Source organism: Caretta caretta, chromosome 11 (genome assembly GCF_965140235.1).
Source record: "Caretta caretta isolate rCarCar2 chromosome 11, rCarCar1.hap1, whole genome shotgun sequence".
In the NCBI taxonomy this organism is placed as follows: Eukaryota; Metazoa; Chordata; order Testudines; family Cheloniidae; genus Caretta; species Caretta caretta.
In genome coordinates, this window is record NC_134216.1 from 80557729 (window position 1) to 80576789 (window position 19061).

Here is a 19061-nt window from a genome sequence, read left to right on the forward strand (position 1 = left end):
ATCCTAGAGTGCATTTGTTTCTATAAATGTATGTATTTGAAGTTCATCTTTTGTAGCACCCTGTGCTACGAGTGATGTGAAGGCAGCATGCTTAGCACCTTTCACTGCAGTTCAGTAACTAGTGGAGGGGTGGGCAAACTTTTTGGCCCGAGGGGCACATTGAGGTTGCAAAACTGTATGGAGGGCTGGGTAGGGAAGGCTGTGCTCCCCAAACAGCCTGGCCCCCACCCCCTATCCACCCCCTCCCACTTCCCGTCCCCTGACTGCCCCGCCCCCTGTCCACACCCTGACCCCCTGATAGGCTCCCTGTGACTCCCACGCCTTTCCAACTCCCCCCCCACCCCCCCCACCCCCGGTTCCCTGACCACCTTCCCAGAACCTCCACCCCATCCAACCGCCCCGACAGGCCCCTCGGGGACTCCCGCACCTATCCAACTGCTCCTTGTCCCCTGACTGTCCCCCCGGGACCTGCCAGCCCTGGCCCCCTTACTGCTCAGAGCGGCATGTCTGGCCGCCGGGCTGCCTGGCCGGAGCCAGATGCACTGCCCTGCAGGAGCGCACGGCCCTGCCGCCCACAGCACTACCCGCATGGTGGCGTGACTGCGAGGGAGGGGAGGCAGTGGGGGAGGGGCCGGGGGTTAGCCTCCCTGGTGGGGAGCTCAAGGGCTGGGCAGGATGGTCCTGCGGGCCGTGGTTTGCCCATCTCTGCTGTAGTGGCTTGTCTGCTGTGAGTTGGGCAAGGTGGGAGAGAGTTCTGCCTTGAATCTGGAGGTTGTATAGCAAAAATAGAAGGATCTAAATTAGTGTTTTAATGTGGTTTAGCTTCTTCAGTAAATTACTGAGGTAAGCTTTAAGCACATCTACATTGCAGGTTTGCACCAGTTTAACTAGATCAATTTAAAATTGATTTAGTTACACTAATGCAACTTTTGTAGTATAGACAAGACCATGAGAACTAGGGTTTTGTTTTTTAAAGTAAGCCGAGATTCTGGCAAGTAAGATGGCAATCTCCCAAAAAAAAGGTGGGGGAGGGGGTTCTGGGTTGCCAACCTGGTGCCACCCTGCCTTGTCTGAGCCCTGGTTTCACTGAGCTAGTGCTTGGAAAGTGTACACGGTACTGTATATGCTTTTCTCATTGTAAAGACATCTTGGGGATGTGGTAGGGGAAGGGCATGCCGCATGGCATGTAGTGCAATGAAACGCACTGCGGTAGGGCAAGTTATAGGAAGTATGCAGCCCCATAGAAAAGTTGCCTTTTCTTTTTTAGTCTTTTCTGAGGCTAGGACTTGTCCAACGGGAGAAGTGAAGTTGCAGTCCATAATTAATAACTGCAAAAAGTGCTTCTTTGTTTTGAGATTACTCCTGAGGGCATCCTGCACCAAAATATTAAAAATTATGCACCAAAAAATTAAAAATTCTGTGCACAATATTTTAAAATTCTACAAAATTCTGCAAGTTTTATTTATCAATAAATAAATAAGGAGGCTCCAGCATGGTGGTGGGGAACACAGGTCACTGGCTGCACAAAGGTGGGAGATCATCCTGCAGCTCTTCCACCCCCGGGACACACACTCAACGGTGAGGCTGCACCCTACCCTGACACAGCACAAGGCTTGGGCCTGCCCCTCAAACACCCTGGGGCCCTGTAGAGACACCAGGCACACCAGGTGTGGGGCAGGCAGGCTCGGGCAGGCAGGATCCAAGTGTGGAGGGGCTCAGTGAGGGGGGATCCAGGTGTGGGGTGAGAGGATTCTGTGTGGGACAGTCTGGGTGTAGGCAGCTCAGTGAGGGGTCCAGGTGTGGGGGGATCTGGATGCACAGAGGCTTGCTGCAGGGGCTTCCAGGTGAAGGTGGTTGGGGCTCAGCAGAGGGGTCTGGGTGTAGGGGAGTCTCCGTGGGGGGTGGGGGTCTGGGTCCTGGTGGAGTGGGGCTTGGTGGGTTCGGGGTCTGGGTGCAGCTCGTTGGGGGTCAGTGTCATGGGGGTCTGGATGTGGGGGCTTAGGGTGGTGCAGAGGGTGGGGCATCAGGGTGGGGGTTTGAGTGCAGGGACCTCGGTGGGGGTCCAGAGGCAGGGGTTCTGGGTGCAGGGTGGCTCCAGATGCAGGGGTTGAGGTTCAGTGAAGTGGGGTCCAGGTTTGGAGGGCTAGGGGGATTCTGGATGTACCGGGCGAGGCTTGTCAGGGGTGTCTGGATATGGGAGGTCCGGATGCACGGGGGTTGAGTGGATGGAGGAGTTACAGTTACCCCTCCCCCCACAGCTGAGGAGCGATGGGGTCAGGAAGCAGGCGAGGATGCTGAGCTTCCTGCAGCTGGGAGAGGTTTCTGGGCGTGGGTCTGACCACCCCAGCCACTCCTTGCAGGGGAACAGGAAGTCCCATCCTCTCCTGCCTTCAGCCCAACTGGGACTGGCTCAGGGTAGGAGCCACGGGCTGGGGTGTCTTCAGCCTCGCAGTGATTTACCTCTCTGACAGCTGCTCCGGGTGCCTGAAACAATGTACCTGCACTGCTAGGGAGTGGTGTGTGACTGCTTTTTGCTTCCCTGTCAGAAAGTTATTTTTCTGCGGGGAAGCAAAGAAATCTGCAGGGGATGTGAATTCTGCACACGCGCAGTGGCGCAGAATCCCCTCAGGTGTACTGAGAGGGTGGAAGGCTTTCATTAAAACCACTTGTTGTTTTATGTTTATCATCCACTGTCATATTTTAAGCTTTTTTAGTGAAACAAAACAGAAATAATCTTCACTGAAGTTAGTTGTATTTTTTTAACAATTATAAAATCAGGTGGGTGAAGAAAAATACAATAATAAATCTGAATGTTTTACCTCATTCCCTGTGTCCTCCAGGATTTGTCCAGGCTCCAGCTGTCACAACGCTGATTGTCTGCTTGTTTGGTTTTTTCACTAGTTATGTGGAGTTGAATCGCTTAGCTTTCCTGGAGTCTGAAGGATTGCCCAAACCAAGAAAGTCATTGTTTGTTAAGCAGAAGCTAACCGCATCCATTGGAGAAATTGTAAATGGAGGAGCATTACCCCCAGTAACTCACCATGTACCTGTATGTAGCTTCAATGGGCAGAACAAGTACACAGCAGGGAGCGCTGCTGGGGAACCAGCCGGCAGCATCCAGAACGCCAGTGTAAATGTGACAGGTAGGAGCAGGTGGACATAGCCAACATCTGAACTGCTGCTCAGAGACCTCCGGTCTCGTCAAATCTTGTTTTGTTGGTTTTTCCCAATTTACTTGTCGTCGAGCTGTGTGAACTTTGCATGGATATTCAATGAAATAGAAACCACAACTTGCTTCAGTGGCTGCTTTCCCGGTGTATTCTAGCAAACAAGCTTTGTGGCAAGAGTGTCATCAAAGCAGCAAATGTATTAATGGAAATCAAATTTTGAGCTCCCCACCATGAGTGTTTGTAGTGAAACCTGATTCTAAAACGTTTCACTCAGCCAGTCAGGGAGTAGAAACCACACCTTGTTGCCAGTCAGAAACTAACCAGCAAAAGTAGAACCTTGAATCCTGAGCACGTGCAGCTAAATGCTTGTGAATGATTGATAAACTGAGAATTGGTTCAAGAATGTAATGAACTCCTTGCAGACAAGTTGCAAATAGAAAATGAGGCCCAGTTTGTTGAATAAATGTTACAATTATTTGCCCAGTTCTAAAGTGAATAAATATTTTGGGTTTACGCTTTTGCTGTATCAGACAGACAAAATACAAAAATATCACACTGATTAACCGTAACTACTTAAAACAGGCTGTGTGTTTAGTGTGTGTAGGAGAAGGAAGGGTGCTCGTGTAAGTGCCAAGCTCATTCCTCCCTAGTCCTTAAAATAGTCTTTGTATCATAAATAAATTCCCCATTAATTTAGTGTGTAATCTGATGCAAACGAGAATGTCTACTGTTAATTACAGTGCATTGAGCCTTCATAGGAGCTCATTTTTATGACACTGCGATTTATCAAACAAGCCAACTTTTGAAAAGAATTACTTCGCTCAGTTAAAAGTTATGCAGACGGCTGCTGTTTTACTTCCTGTGAATGGCTGGATGTTTTCCTGCAGAAGGAAGGCTAGAAGAGAGAGGCGTGGAGTCCGAAGGGACAGTGGTACAAGTCCAGCCTCCAGCTCAGCCATTGCCTTCGCTGTTACCTCATCCACCAGTGCCTCCTGCAGCACAGTCCCCCTTTCAGCCGATCGTGCAGCCTGAGCTTCCACCTTCGAAACCTCAGCCTCCGTACACAGACACGGTAAGAGACCCGGCTCCTGGGAGTCGCGAGCGCTGCGGAAATGCATATTGAAGATTATTTCAGTTGCCCTTTTGTTACAGAATAGTCAGTATTGGAGTTAGACAATTCCTTTCCTGTTTCTGAATCTTTGTGTTAAGATAATAGAGACCAGAGAAAGTCAGCTGCTCCAGATAATTGTTATCCCAAACCAAGAGAAACTTGGGTACAGTTTCATTGTGGCATTTGGGAAAACTTGGCTCCAGTTATTAATGGGAGCTGAATGTCTGATGAGACATGCTGACAATGTCACCTACTACTATGACCTTGACAAATCTCTCTGGCTAAGCAAGATTTCGTATGGTCAGTGTTTAGATGGGAGACCTCCAATGAAAACTTACGATGGTGCAAAAACTACTTACTGAGATTCAGCAGGTGGCACTTTCTTTTAGTGAGTCAAGTACTAAACCAGTCCCCAGAATAGCAGTGTGTCATCTTTTAAATGAGACCTAAAACAGAGGTCCTTTTCACAAGAGTAGCGGTGTTGACTTTGAGTCATGGACACATACCAGTTTGGGTGATTCTGTGCTATTTGCCCTCACTTCCTCCTGTAGTTTTAATTGGATTTGGTGGCATTCTTCAATGAGTATCCTAAACTGTTGTGTAAAGCTGCTTGGTATAGTCCTGTTGCTGCTGTGTTCCACCTCAGAGGTGGCTGCATTTCAGTGAAGGGTAAGATGAGTCCATTGAAATGAAAGTAACTATTTAATTAAATTAGATTCATTTTATTAATATTTGCCATTGAAACTGTACCCCTTGGAGAAAAATTTGTCATACATGAAAATATTAAACGTTTGAAATATTAAGAAAAATCCATTCCTTATGTTTTATACTCTCTTTTTTGCAGGTTTAATTCAGGAGTTGCTTTTCTTTTTTGGTGGGGTTAATGTTTTACACTTCTATTATTTTGATAGTAACTGAAGAAAATGGCATAGTGGGGTTCCATATTGTTTTGACTTCCAGATTGTTTGCTCTGTTTACCAGTAAAACGATAGGTTTTCTAACTTCCAGCCACATAATTCACCAGTTCTAAAGATTCCTTCCCCCAAATGACACCTTTGTGCAATCCTATATACATGTTAAGCACTCATTCTCACTATTTCCTCCTGGATGTATCTTTTTAGGACATTACAGAAGTGTTGGAGGGCCTGGTGCATGAAGTTCTCAAAGGAGAGTGCAGAGAAATCGGCAAGACAGGAGCAGCTTACGTGACTGCGGCTATGTGGTAAAGGCAATTATTATTACTATTGTTGACATTTCAGGGGCCTGTCACTATCTAGGTGTCACTTTGCCTTTCTAGCAACTAGTGTGAAGACAGCAAACTGTCATTTATATTGGGGAGGGCGAGGTGTCCAAGTGGCAGGATATTTTCGTTTTATTTTTATTTAAAGTGACAATGTCAGGATTGATAGGGCCAGCATTGGTTCCCTCCCCATGCTTAAAATGACACTTTCTGTCCTGAAATGTATCTTGTGTATATATTTAAAAATAAAAAAGCACCTTTATAGTCCTTCCAGACAGTAGACTGTGGTAGTTCTAAGGTCCAAGGAGGGATAGCTCAGTGGTTTGAGCATTGGCCTGCTAAACCCAGGGTTGTGAGTTCAATCCTTGAGGGGGCCATTTAGGGATCTGGGGCAAAAATTGAGGATTGGTCCTGCTTTGAGCAGGGGGTTGGACAAGATGATCTCCTGAGGTCCCTTCCAACTCTGATATTCTATGATTCTAAGTGATTAGGCTGGGTGAAAACCATATGCAGTCAGTCCACTAGTCTGGAAAGGACTATTGGGTTAACTCCATCCATCCAGGGCAACAGAGGCATCTCATTGATCAAAACTCTTGGTTGCCAAACAACTTTCCTACATAGTCCAGGCTACTAGGTTTCAGCTCCAATCTGCTCTTTCTATGGCCTCAGAAGTAGCTCAATGTGCTGGTTCTGCTTTGATCTGATAGTGAATGCTGTGGACCTTGGCGAATTCGTCAGCATTCCTTCCCTTCTTTCTCGTCCTCCTTTCTACTGCTGAGAACCATGGGAAGTAGGGAAAGACATTTGGAAGGGTCCATGCTGCAACCCCAAGGCAAATCAGTAATTTAACAGGCACCAGCACTCACCCCTGTGGCCGCGGTCTGGCTGAAGGGGAACTATGTTGCCCACTACTCTCCCCCCAAAATATGTTGTTGGCAGGGAAGATGCCCAGCTTCCCCCATCCCCCTTACAATTCTGTTCTGTCAGTGCTTCCCAGCGAGCAAAGGTCCCTTTGATGAGCCCTTATTTGTTGAGGAATCACAGAAGAACTGCACTTTTTGGAAACCCAGGTCTTCATCAAAGTTCTATTAATCAAGCTAGGTTTTCAAAAACAGTGTTTGAATTATCTCTGACGCTACTCAGTGTCATTACCTAGGGAAGGGCTGTCCCCTCAGTGACTGGGCCAGAGCTCAGGTTCAAAGGCCATAGCGTGTCAGCTTTAACCACCCGCTTACTGGGTCACCAGCCAGCCTGCAAGCAGAGCACTAGTCGTCTTGCTGCACGTGCCCATTTCACCTTTTGGTTTGTCTGTCCGGGTCAGTCCATGCTGGGACAGTGAACTTTGATAGGGTTTCCGTATTGCTCTCCCAAAGGGCAGCAGGTACCGTGCACGAGCTGCTATCAGTTCTGAGTGGGTGAGATCAGCTTGGGGAGGGTCAGAGTGACAGTTTGATCACCAGGTGTGGGAAAAATATTAGCAGAAGCAGGTGATTTTGTAAACATGTGCCTTTTTAGAGAGGCTGTTGTGACAATCTGCTGGGGTTCTCAGAACTGTGAGCCACTGGATCACCCCTCTCAGCCTCAGTAAGTGAGAGCTTTGCTTCTGCTGAGCGATGTGTCAGCTCCCTGACACACCAGCCTCTCTGCTTGCCAGCCAACTCTTCAGCACTCTGCCAATCCAGACCATGCCTAGCAGGTAGCCATCAGTGAAGCCCAATTCTTGAGTTCCTCAGAGACGTCTTTCTGTAGTGCTCAGCCCCTCTTATTGTAGCACCCACAAAACCTTATCAGGGTTGCTGCTCCTTTAAAGAGACTGTGCCAAGCAGCCTATTACCTTAACTGGAGTGAACAAACATGCTGTTTCAGTCAAAGCACTGAGCTGGTTTATAGTAGAAGTAAAGTAAGTGTATTAATAGCAGGACAGTTTAAATTATATCAGGTAGAGGGAATAAAGATAGAAATGGTTACAAATAAACAAAAATAAGAATACACTTCTAAGACTTCTCTATAACTTAACAAATTAGAGTCCTTTGTTCAAAGACATTCCCTCTCACCACTCCTTTCTTCCAGCATGACTGATCAGTTTTTTAGCCAGGACCCTTCACAGAGCTCAAAGTGCTCAGTTCCTTTGTCTCCTGAGGTGAAAAATAACTTAGGGGTTCTCTTCCTCTCTTTTTATAGACCAGTAAACCTCTGAAATGTATTATTCTGAAAGGTCTCCCTGGGTAAAGTTCCTTTTCCCTGCTGGGTGTAGATGCTTTGCTGTGTGGAGTAGGCTGCAGGCTAGTTCCTCCCCTGTGGGGAGTTTTTGAAAATGATCTTTTTCTGCAGCCATATCTCACTTGAGATGTTGGCCTCTTTCCTTTGTCTGGAGAAAACTTCTCTCAATTCCCCCTGACATGACTGGTTTAAACACATTTTAGTCACATTTCCAGCACATCTGTGAAGTTCTGTGTGGGTTAACTGCACATACATCATTCAAGAATATTAATGACCTGTGAGTTATTAGTTTCCAGTGACATATTACAATGCCACCTGTTGGCTAAATATCATGACAATAGTATGTCGTCTCTCGTTAGGGTACTCTTAGGGTCATAGCTGTATCACAGGAATCCCTTGCTCAAATGATTCCAAAATTTGGACCACTAACTCTACCCTGTATTTTAATGAGGCACAACATAATCCAAGACAAGCATGTGGGTTTTAGAGCACTTACAACAGTGTTATCTTTTAAACAGTCACTCAACCTTAATTAAAGCAGAGCCTCAGCTCCACTATAATGAGATCCGTAAGGGTGAAAGAGAGACATTTTCTTACGATAAATGGTCATCTTATTACAGAAAATCCACTCGTTCTTACTTCTTCCCACCCTTGTTATTGTGGGCTGGCAAGTTATAAATTGGAGCTGATATGGAGTAGCCAGGAATGTATCTGGCAAGCTGTTTGAGTGCCAAGAATTTTGATCAGTGAGTTGCCTCAGTAGTCGTGGATGGGCAGTCAGCCCACTCATCCTTCCTATTGAGTGGGTAGCCTTGGCTATCAGAGCCGTGTTTGATATGTCTGATTTAAATAGAGTTAGGAAACAAAAATGGGTCTGAGCTGGAGTGTGTCGTTAAAGGAAAAGAAAAACACAAAACCGCTGCCTTTCTTCATGCAGTACCTCTGATGCCACCAGAGAGGAACTCTTGACCGAAGTAATGACGGAGATTCTCAGGCAAGTTGCAACAGATGTAGTCAGCGCCGAAAGAGAGCGAGTCAAAGAGGAAAAACGCAGAGCAGAAGAAGAGAAGTGAGTAGTCTCGTTTCTTATAGATGTAGTAAATGTAAGATCAGGTGAAAACTTGAGGGACTGGATGGTTCAATGAACTGGTAATGGGTGTACTCACTAGGGATGTAAATATTGGTTAAAAAAGTTAACTGGTTAAACGATTCCAATTATTTCTTTTAACAGGTTAACCGTAACTGAGGTAGCTGGGGGAGGTGGGCTGGCATGACAGCAGCTGGGGTCCAGCTCTGTGTGGCCGGGGCCGGGGTCCGGTTTGGCGTGGCCGGGGCTGGGGTCCTGCTGGCACGGTTGGGGCTGGGGTCCCTCCCTCTGGCCCGACGTGGGGCCGCTGGGATTAACGGTTAACTTTGGTTAACTGGTAAGCCTAATGCTTACTGGTTAACCTTTTACATCCCTAGAACTCACCCTTACTTTGAGGTTGTCAGCATTAATCAAGCCCCAGGATAGTCGTCAGTCAGATGGCTTCTTTCTGTTAAAAGGTCTAAATTTACCTAGGAGTGTGTTTTTTCTCTTCTTTATTTAACTATTCTCTAATATATTTTAGCTGTAAATTGTAAAATGATCTTTTAAAAATATTGTTTTATTGTGTCTCTTTTGAAAACTGATTAAATCAGAGCAATACTTAATAATGACACCTGTGTTAAGAATATGGCTGCTATGGCACAGGGTGAGCTGTACCTTTGCCCTCTCACTTGTTCATTCCATGCGCAGCCCTTCCAAGTGACAGAGCTAAGCAGGGAACTCTGCACTTCACCCTAATCTTAGACTGGGTCCACAGGTCACAGCACCCCTGCTCACCAGCTGTGTTCACTCAGCAGGCCCAGCTGTGTTTGGCACCTGCTGTTGACTTTCCGGTGGGAGCCTGTGACCGCTATGAAAATGCAGTGACAGAGAATAGCCTTTTTTTTTAAACGTAATATTTATCCATAGGAATTAAATAAACAGAGGACGGGGTTAAAAGAACAAAAGGCCTATCTTCATATTATCTTACCTAAACCTTCCTTGGAAGTTTAGGTGGTCCCACTTGTCCCAGACGTATACACACCCCCGTCCCTCCCCTCCCAGCCTTGAGGCAGGACAGAGCAACACACTCCTGCAGTTTCTGCCTCTCAACCTGAGCCTCAGTCAGTGTCTCCCTCTGAATTTGCAGGCAGTCTTTTATCTATTTCAAAGTCCCTTTATTTGACCTGCGACCCCTAGGCATCTTGCTGAGGGAGGAGGTTGCAGATAGACTTCCAGCAACAGATTCACTGTCTTGTCTGTTAAACACTGGCAACAGTCTTCCTTTCTGGAGATGTGTAAAACTTCACAGGATTGAGTTAGCTTATTGTCTGCCATGTAGCAGATACAACCACTCTCAGGCTATCTTTCCGCCCTTGGAACAAATAACAGAGCAAAGGTTTTGCCAAGTACCTAGGGACGTTTTGGCACTCCTTTTCTGGATAATGTATCTACAGTTATCTCTCAATGATTTTGTTTCATACATTTGTGTAAGTGTTCCCCATAAAGAAACCAACACACAGCATTCATAAAACATTGCAGAGGAGTTTCTCCTTGTTCCATGTACCATACGTCTCCTGCCTATAGATCACACTAAGTGGATATGCAGTGGGAGTTCTCATGTGCCCCCACATACCACTGCACCCCAAAACTTCTGAGTGTGAAACTGGGCTCTAGTCCTGCCACTTCCTCCTCCCTTCTGGCTTCTAGGGGGTGAAAAGGGTGGCAACCCCTCATCTCTCACAGTGCCAGCTGCCCTGGCAGTGGCTTAGGAGTTATCTCCCATTTGAGTATTGTAAGAAGCAGTTCCTTGATCAGTTGGTGGGGGGGACGGGCCTCACCCCCTGCAAAGCTGGTCGTGCTGCAAAACATTTGCCTCTGCTACTTTTAGAAAGAGAAACATGAAAAATTAGACTAGCCCAATATGGAGGTTAATTATTCTGTCTCAAAATTATCTGTGGTGTTGATATGGCATGTATGTGTTACAGATCATCAGACAGGTTTTGCCAGTCCTTATTTGTGTGTAATTTGTTTCCATCCTTTAGGCAGAAGCAGGAAAGAGAGAGGTTGATAAAACAGTTGAGCCATTCACTGGGTGCAGAGCTGACAGAAGAAGTAATAAAGGAAGGTGTTCAAGAGACTTCAGCTAGTGAATTAAAGTAAGTGCAACATTAGCTATGTAGGGTGTACAGTATGTTCTATAACACAATGCCTGCATTGTAAACTACTTTCCTGGGAAAGTAAGACTCTGGCAAGCAGTGGTGGACGTCTCGCTGCTCCTTTTGTTGGACCAGTACAGGGTGAATGGAACCATTGCAAAGAACATCATTTGGTTAAATTTTCAAACAATTCACTATGCACAATTTACTTTCTACATTTTCATCAGTAGGTTTTGAAAAACCAGGCAAAAAAATCTATTGTATGAAACATTACCTGCAAAGGAGTAAGGAAAACATGGACTCATCCCTTTTTTTACTATTTAATGATGTATAAGGAAGGCCGGAATATTTTTTTAGTATTGTATATTGTTAACTTTCAAACCTTTAACTTTGGGGTAGGACGTCAAATCTTTGATATGGGTTTCCTTTCTCCAGAGTGTTAATTGATCCAGGAAGAGGGAGCCTCTTAGATCTGCAAAGGTAGGCGCTACCCTCATAGGTGTTCTGCCCCTTGCTGCTGCTGCACTGACCCTCTGTTCTTCACTAGTGGACTAGCTCCTCAAGGAGCTTTGCTTCTTGCTTCCCCTTGTGGTTCATAGAAGATCATAGAATATCAGGGTTGGAAGGGACCTCAGGAGGTCATCTAATCCAACCCCGGCTCAAAGCACAACCGATCCCTGACTACATCATCCCAGCCAGGGCTTTGTCAAGCCTGACCTTAAAAACTTATAAGGAAGGAGATTCCACCACCTCCCTAGGTAACGCATTCCAGTGTTTCACCACCCTCCTCGTGAATAAGTTTTTCCTAATATCCAACCTAAACCTCTCCCACTGCAACTTGAGACCATTACTCCTTGTTCTGTCATCAGCTCCCACTGAGAACAGTCTAGAGCCATCCTCTTTGGAACCCCCTTTCAGGTAGTTGAAAGCAGCTATCAAATCCCCCCTCATTCTTCTCTTCCACAGACTAAACAATCGCAGTTCCCTCAGCCTCTCCTCATAAATCATGTGTTCCAGCCCCCTAATCTTTTTTGTTGCCCTCCGCTGGATGTTTTCCAATTTTTCCACATCCTTCTTGTAGTGTGGGGCCCAAAACTGGACACAGTACTCCAGATGAGGCCTCACCAATGTCGAATAGAGGGGAACGATCACGTCCCTCAATCTGCTGGCAATGCCCCTACGTATACATCCCAAAATGCCATTGGCCTTCTTGGCAACAAGGGCACACTGTTGACTCCTATCCAGCTTGTCGTCCACTGTGACCCCTGGGTCCTTTTCCGCAGAACTGCTGCCTAGCCATTCGGTCCCTAGTCTGTAGCGGTGCATTGGATTCTTCCGTCCTAAGTGCAGGACTCTGCACTTGTGCTTGTTGAACCTCATCAGATTTCTTTTGGCCCAATCCTCCAATTTGTCTAGGTCCCTCTGTATCCTATCCCTGCCCTCCAGCGTATCTACCACTCCTCCCAGTTTAGTGTCATCTGCAAACTTGCTGAGGGTGCAATTAATCCCATCCTCCCGATCATTTATGAAGATATTAAACAAAACCGGCCTGAGAACCGACCCTTGGGGCACTCCACTTGATACTGGCTGCCAACTAGACATGAAGCCATTGATCACTGTCGAGCCTGATGATCTAGCCAGCTTTCTATCCACCTTACAGTCCATTCATCCAGCCCATACTTCTTTAGGTTGCTGGCAAGAATACTGTGGGAGACGGTGTCAAAAGCTTTGCTAAAGTCAAGGAACACGTCCACTGCTTTCCCCTCATCCACAGAGCCAGTTATCTCATCATAGAAGGCAACTAGATTGTTCAGTAGCAGTCTCAAAGCAAACCCATATGCAAAGCTGTACTGTTGCTTCTGGTCTGCATTTTTGTGATGTATATAATTACACCTGAAGTTAAACCTCTGTAGAAGGGAAGAGTGGGGTGAGGGCACAGGGAGACAAAGGATGGCCATGCACCAGAGGAAAAAGCACGTTCAGCACCTAGTAAATTTGGAATGTCTCATATCTGTCAACAGCAGTCCCTCTGTCCAATAAAGAAGCAGTAGCTTTGGCTAGATCTAACTGTTACACCATGAAACTCGGTCATGATTCAGGGCAAGCTGTACCTTTGGTCCGTTGCTCTGTCTCTCCCTGCACATCCCTTCCAAAGGATAGCCCTGTGTACTTGTCTCAGGATGGAATTCCACAATTTGTCCCACCCCTTAGACCAGCTCCCCAGGTCACAGTACCCCTGTTTACCAACCATCTAGGTTTTGGCCCCTGCTGTAGACTTCCCTTTGGAACCCTGTGATCAGAAAGAAAGTGCAGGGACATCAAACAGCTTCTTCAAAACAAAGTATGTATTTATCCAAAGGACCATCACAAGCTGAGACAAGAGAGTTAAAACAACAAAAGGCCGCATGTTGTCTTAAGAACATAAGAACGGCAACATGGGGTCAGACCAAAGGTCCATCTCGACGAGTATCCTATCTTCTGACAGTGGCCAATGCCCAGTGCCTCGGGGGGATGAACACAACAGGTAGTCATCAAGTGATCCATCCCGTCGCCCATTCCCAGCTTCTGACAAGCAGAGGTTAGGGACACGATCTCTGCCCATCCTGGCTACTAGCCATTTGATGGACCTATCCTCCATGAATTTATCTAGTTCTTTTTTGAATCCTGTTGGTGTCTTGGCTTTCACAACATCCTCTGGCAAGGAGTTCCACAGGTTGACTGTGCGTTGTGTGAAGAAATACTTCCTTTTATTTGTTTTAAACCTGCTGCCTGTTAATTTCATTGGTGACCTCTAGTTCTTGTGTGATGAGAGAGAGTAAATAACACTTCCTTATTTACTGTCTCCACAGAAAGTCTTACCTAAACCCTAGCATTTCCCCCACATGTAGTTAGTGTTGTCAACTTCAAGAGATCAAAAATCATGAGTTGGGCCCCCCAAAATCATGACATTGTAAAGAAAGAGCATACTGTGTTTCTTGGTTTTTGAACTCCCCCTGGCCGTCCCCAGGGTGTGTGCATGTAACAGTCGTGTTAACCACTCTCCCACACGTACTGGGTAAGGTGAGTCTGGCCCTGCTGCAAGAGCTTTCACTCCCACATCTGCCCAACTCCTGCCTAGCAATTAATCCTGTCCCCCCACTCCATCCCTCTCAGTTCAGCCCCATCCTCAGTTCAGTCACCCAACCCTGTCATCACCACCCCATCAATTCACCCTCCCAGCACTCACCCCATCTGTCCAGAACCTACCATTAATTCAGCCCTCGCCCTCCTCACTTCAGCCCTGCTGCAGCTGCCATGCCATAGTTTAGCCCTCCCAGCCTCTCTTCTGCACCTTAGGGTTCTTCACCCTTCCCAGGCCTGGGGGAGCTGCTGTGGGGTCCCGTCTCCCACTTCCAAGGCTGGCAGGGGAGCAGTTGCCCAGGGCTGACAGCCGTAGCCCCAGCCACGCCCCTGGCGGCTAACAGGATTTCTAAGGGCTTGTCTACACTGCAACGTTGTCAACAAAAGTTTTGTCTTTTGTCGACACAGTCTTGTTGCTAAAAGCTGTGTAGTGTAGACAAGCCCTATGTAAGATTAAGCCTCATTTTTAGAATTCTCAAACGTGGGGATTTTTTTTTCCAATTAATTCAGTTGCTTATTTGAGGTTTGGCTCCCCGCCCCCTTCTTTATGCCTCAGATGAAGTTTCTCTTCCCTGCTGGGGTGTAGTTACACTGTCTCTCCCCACACCTCCACTTGTTAGCTTGATAGCTTTCAGAGTAACAGCCGTGTTAGTCTGTCTTCGCAAAAAGAAAAGGAGTACTTGTGGCACCTTAGAGACTAACCCATTTATTTGAGCATGAGCTTTCTGATATGTAAATGAATTTTCATTGTCTTTCAAAGTACTTTGGGATTAACTGCCAGTAGAGAAACTACATTCCTTTGTTTGTGGGGGCGTAACTAAGTGGAAGTCCATCAACCTCATGAAAAGTGCAGATACAGACGGACATCATCTTCCTTTCCAAATGCAAACAGATGGACATCATACCAAAAGGACTGAAGGTAAAAAATCCATTACAATCCACATACCACACAGACTATGGTGAGAGATTGTGCCCCACACTCTCAAAGAAACTGCAGAACCACCTGATCAACATCCTATACAGCAAACAGGGGAAGATCAAGAATGAGCTCTCAAAACTGGAAACGCTCACAAAAAACCAACCTTCCACACAAACTTCCTCATGGCTGGACTTTACAAAAACTAGACAAGCCATTTACAACACACATGTGGCTTCTCTACAGAGGAAAAAGGACTCTAAAATATCTAAATTACTCCTCTCCTTCTGCCCCTCTACCCCCACGAACATGGTACAGTTCTGCAGTGACCTAGAATTCTACTTTCAACGTCTCTGACTCAAGAAATATTTCCAACACAGCACTGAACGGCACACTAACCCACAGAAACCTTCCTACTAATGCTACAAAAAGAAGGATTCTGGGTGGACTCCTCCTGACGGTCGAAACAACAGACTGGACTTCTACATAGAGTGCTTCCGCCGCTGTGCACGGGCTGAAATTGTGGAAAAGCAGCATCACTTGCCCCATAACCTCAGCCGTGCAGAACACAACGCCATCCACAGCCTCAGAAACAACTCTGACATCATAATCAAAAAGGCTGACAGAGGAGGTGCTATCGTCATCATGAATAGGTCGGAATATGAACGAGAGGCTGCTAGGCAGCTCTCTGACACCACATTCTATATGCCATTACCCTCTGATCCCACTGAGGATTGCCAAAAGAAACTACACCATCTGTTCAAGAAACTCCCTGAAGCAGCACAGGAACAAATCCACACAGACACACCCCTAGAACCCTGACCAGGGGTATTCTATCTGCTACCCAAGATCCATAAACCTGGAAATCCTGGGAGCCCCATTATCTCAGGCATTGGCACCCTGACAGCAGGATTGTCTGGCTATGTAGACTCCCTCCTCAGGCCCTACGCTACCAGCACTCCCAGCTATCTTCGAGACACTACTGACTTCCTGAGGAAACTACAATCTATTGGTGATCTTCCTGATAACACCATCCTGGCCACTCTGGATGTAGAAGCCCTCTACACCAACATTCCACACAAAGATGGACTACAAGTCATCAGGAACAGAATCCCCGATAATGTCACAGCTAACCTGGTGGCTGAACTTTGTGACTTTGTCCTCACCCACAACTGTTTCAAATCTGGGGACAATTTGTATCTTCAAGTCAGCAGGGCTGCTATGGGTACCTGCATGGCCCCACAGTATGCCAACATTTTATAGCTGACTTAGAACAACGCTTCCTCAGCTCTTGTCCCCTAACGCCCCTACTCTACTTACACTAGGCTGATGACGTCTTCATCATCTGGACCCATGGGAAGGAGGCCCTTGAGGAATTCCATCAGGATTTCAACAATTTCCACCCCACCATCAACCTCAGCCTGGAACAGTACACACGAGATCCACTTCCTAGACATTACAGTGCAAATAAGCGATGGTCACATAAACACCACCCTATACGTGAACCCTGCTGACCGCTAAACTAACCTACATGCCTCCAGCTTTCATGCAGATCACGTCAAATGATCCATTGTCTATAACCAAGCTCTAAGATACAATCGCATTTGCTCCAACCCCTCAGACAGAGACAAACACCTACAAGATCTCTATCAAGCATTCTTACAACTACAATATCCACCTGGTGAAGTGAAGAAACAGATTGACAGAGCCAGAAGGGTACCCAGAAGTCACCTACTACGGGACAGGCCTAACAAAGAAAGTAACAGAATGCCAATAGCTGTCATGTTCAGCCCCCAACTAAAACCTCTCCAACGCATCATCAAGGATCTGCAACCTATCCTGAAGGATGATCCCTCACTCTCACAGACCTTGGGAGACAGGCCAGTCCTCGCTTACAGACAGCCCCCCAACCTGAAGCAAATACTCACCAGCAACCACACACCACACAACAAAAACACTAACCCAGGAACCTATCCTTGCAACAAAGCCCGTTGCCAACTCTGTCTGTATATCTATTCAAGGGACACTATCATAGGACCTAACCACATCAGCCACACCATCAGGGGCTCGTTCACCTGCACATCTACCAATGTGATAGATGCCATCATGTGCCAGCAATGCCCCTCTGCCATGTACATTGGCCAAACTGGACAGCCTCTACGCAAAAGAATAAATGAACACAAATCTGACATCAAGAATTATAACATTCAACACCCAGTAGGAGAACACTTCAATCTCCCTGGACACTCAATAACAGACTTAAAAGTGGCCATTCTTCAACAGAAAAACTTCAAAAACAGACTCCAACGAGAAACTGCAGAACTGGAATTAATTTGCAAACTGGACACCATCAAATTAGGTCTGAATAAAGATTGGCAGTGGATGGGTCACTACAAAAACTAACTTTTCCCCCTGCTGTTGCTCACACCTTCTTGTCAACTGTTTGAAATGGACCACCTAGATTACATTGAACTCATTAGCACTACTAAAGTGATTTTTCCTCCCTTTTTGTCAACTGTTGAGAATAGCCTACTTCCACCTTAATTGAATTGGCTCGTTAGTACTTGGTAAGGCACTTGGTAAGGCAACTCCCATCTTTTCATATGCTGTGTTTTTATACCTCTCTACTGTATTTTCTACTCCATGCATCTGATGAAGTGGGTTTTAGCCCACGAAAGCTTATGCCCAGATAAATTTGTTAGTCTTCTCAGGTGCCACAAGGACTACTTGTTGTTTTTCCTGTTTGACTGGAAACCTATTTTAAGAATGTGTTGCGGGTGAAAAAAATCCTGACATTTGAGAGTTCTATAGCAAGATCATGAGTAAGGCTTAATTCTACTCAGAAATCACAACTGTTGCCTCAATTTGAGAGAGTTGTCATGTCTGTACTTAGGTCCCACTTGTTCCAGGCTCGGGGCTAGGAGAGAGAGCTTGCAGTCTCTGCCTTACCCTGTCCCCTGCTCTGAGTTTACCCATGTCAGAGTTCCTTTGTCTTTCCTGGAACCCCTGACCCTGTTCAGCCTGGTCAGTGCTGGCATTAGGCATAAGCAGACTAAGAAATTGCTTAGGGCCCGGAGCAGCTCAAGGGGGCCCTCTATTTGTTTTTTGTTGTTATTATGGGCAGGCAAAAAATATTCCCGCTTAGGCTCCCCAGTGGGCTAGCACGGGCTTCTGAGTTTGGTACCATTATGCATCTCACCAGGGGATTAGAGGTTAATTTCCAGGAGTGCAATTGGTGCATTGTCCATTAAGCACCAACAATTAACTTAGTCCTTGCCTGTACGTATGTGGAGAGCTCTAGCAGGAACACTATAGAATAAGTGTTCTATAGAACAAGCCTCACCACAGTACAGAGAGAGACGCTTTTATGAACACGGTGTGTATTGAAGATCTCCCATGCTCTTCTTCCACAAATCATCACTGACTGGAAAGACAGTGGCCAGGAGTAGAATAGGATGAGTTAGAAGTGGAGGAAGTGTGAGGGGATGATTAGTATTCTGGATGGGTACTTGGGAATGTGTGTGTGGTGTTTGTGTATGTGTCCTTGAACAGGGACTGCAAACCCCTTTGAAGACTACTACTTGCATTCTTTCCAGTGTAAAGGCCTTGAATCCCCCCCCGCCCCCCCAGGGTGTGCACAACTTCTGTCCCCCTAGATAAGAAAGGCCTATGCTTTTCCTTTTCAAAGGCGAAACTTACAGAAGTCTAGTGGCTTCCAGAAAGGGAAATGATTTAAAATGACTACTTATCTGTGCTGGAAATGCCTGCCTTTTGCCCTACAGCTCTTTTTAGCATTTACTGTCGTGAGTGCTGCTTAGTGGGCATTTCTGCCTTGGAATCTTATTTTGTTTCATTCTGCACCAGGTATGCTTTGGAAAGAGACCGAAAAGCCCGCATTGCCCGTTGCTCAGAGGAAGTCTGTGCTGATGTAATGCAGCTGTTTCTGGAAGAGGAGATTTTCCAGAGTGCTAAGGAGACCCTCCAGGAGCTCCAGTGTTTCTGCAAATATCTGCAGCGGTGAGTTGTCAAACTGTACCACAGACACTGTTCTTGAGGAGA

The 19061-nt window shown here is 46.4% G+C and overlaps 1 protein-coding gene across 2 annotated transcripts in view; it reads left to right on the forward strand.

Moving 5' to 3' along the window:
- MCM3AP (minichromosome maintenance complex component 3 associated protein) overlaps nucleotides 1–19061 on the forward strand; it is an 80874-nt gene that overhangs the window by 30511 nt on the left and 31302 nt on the right. For both annotated transcript variants that reach the window (XM_048868919.2, XM_075118204.1), the window contains 6 exons: nucleotides 2902–3143; nucleotides 4058–4242; nucleotides 5403–5503; nucleotides 8679–8810; nucleotides 10853–10966; nucleotides 18867–19019. In XM_048868919.2, the coding sequence (XP_048724876.1) occupies nucleotides 2902–3143; nucleotides 4058–4242; nucleotides 5403–5503; nucleotides 8679–8810; nucleotides 10853–10966; nucleotides 18867–19019 (927 nt within the window). The remainder of the gene's footprint in view (nucleotides 1–2901; nucleotides 3144–4057; nucleotides 4243–5402; nucleotides 5504–8678; nucleotides 8811–10852; nucleotides 10967–18866; nucleotides 19020–19061) is intronic.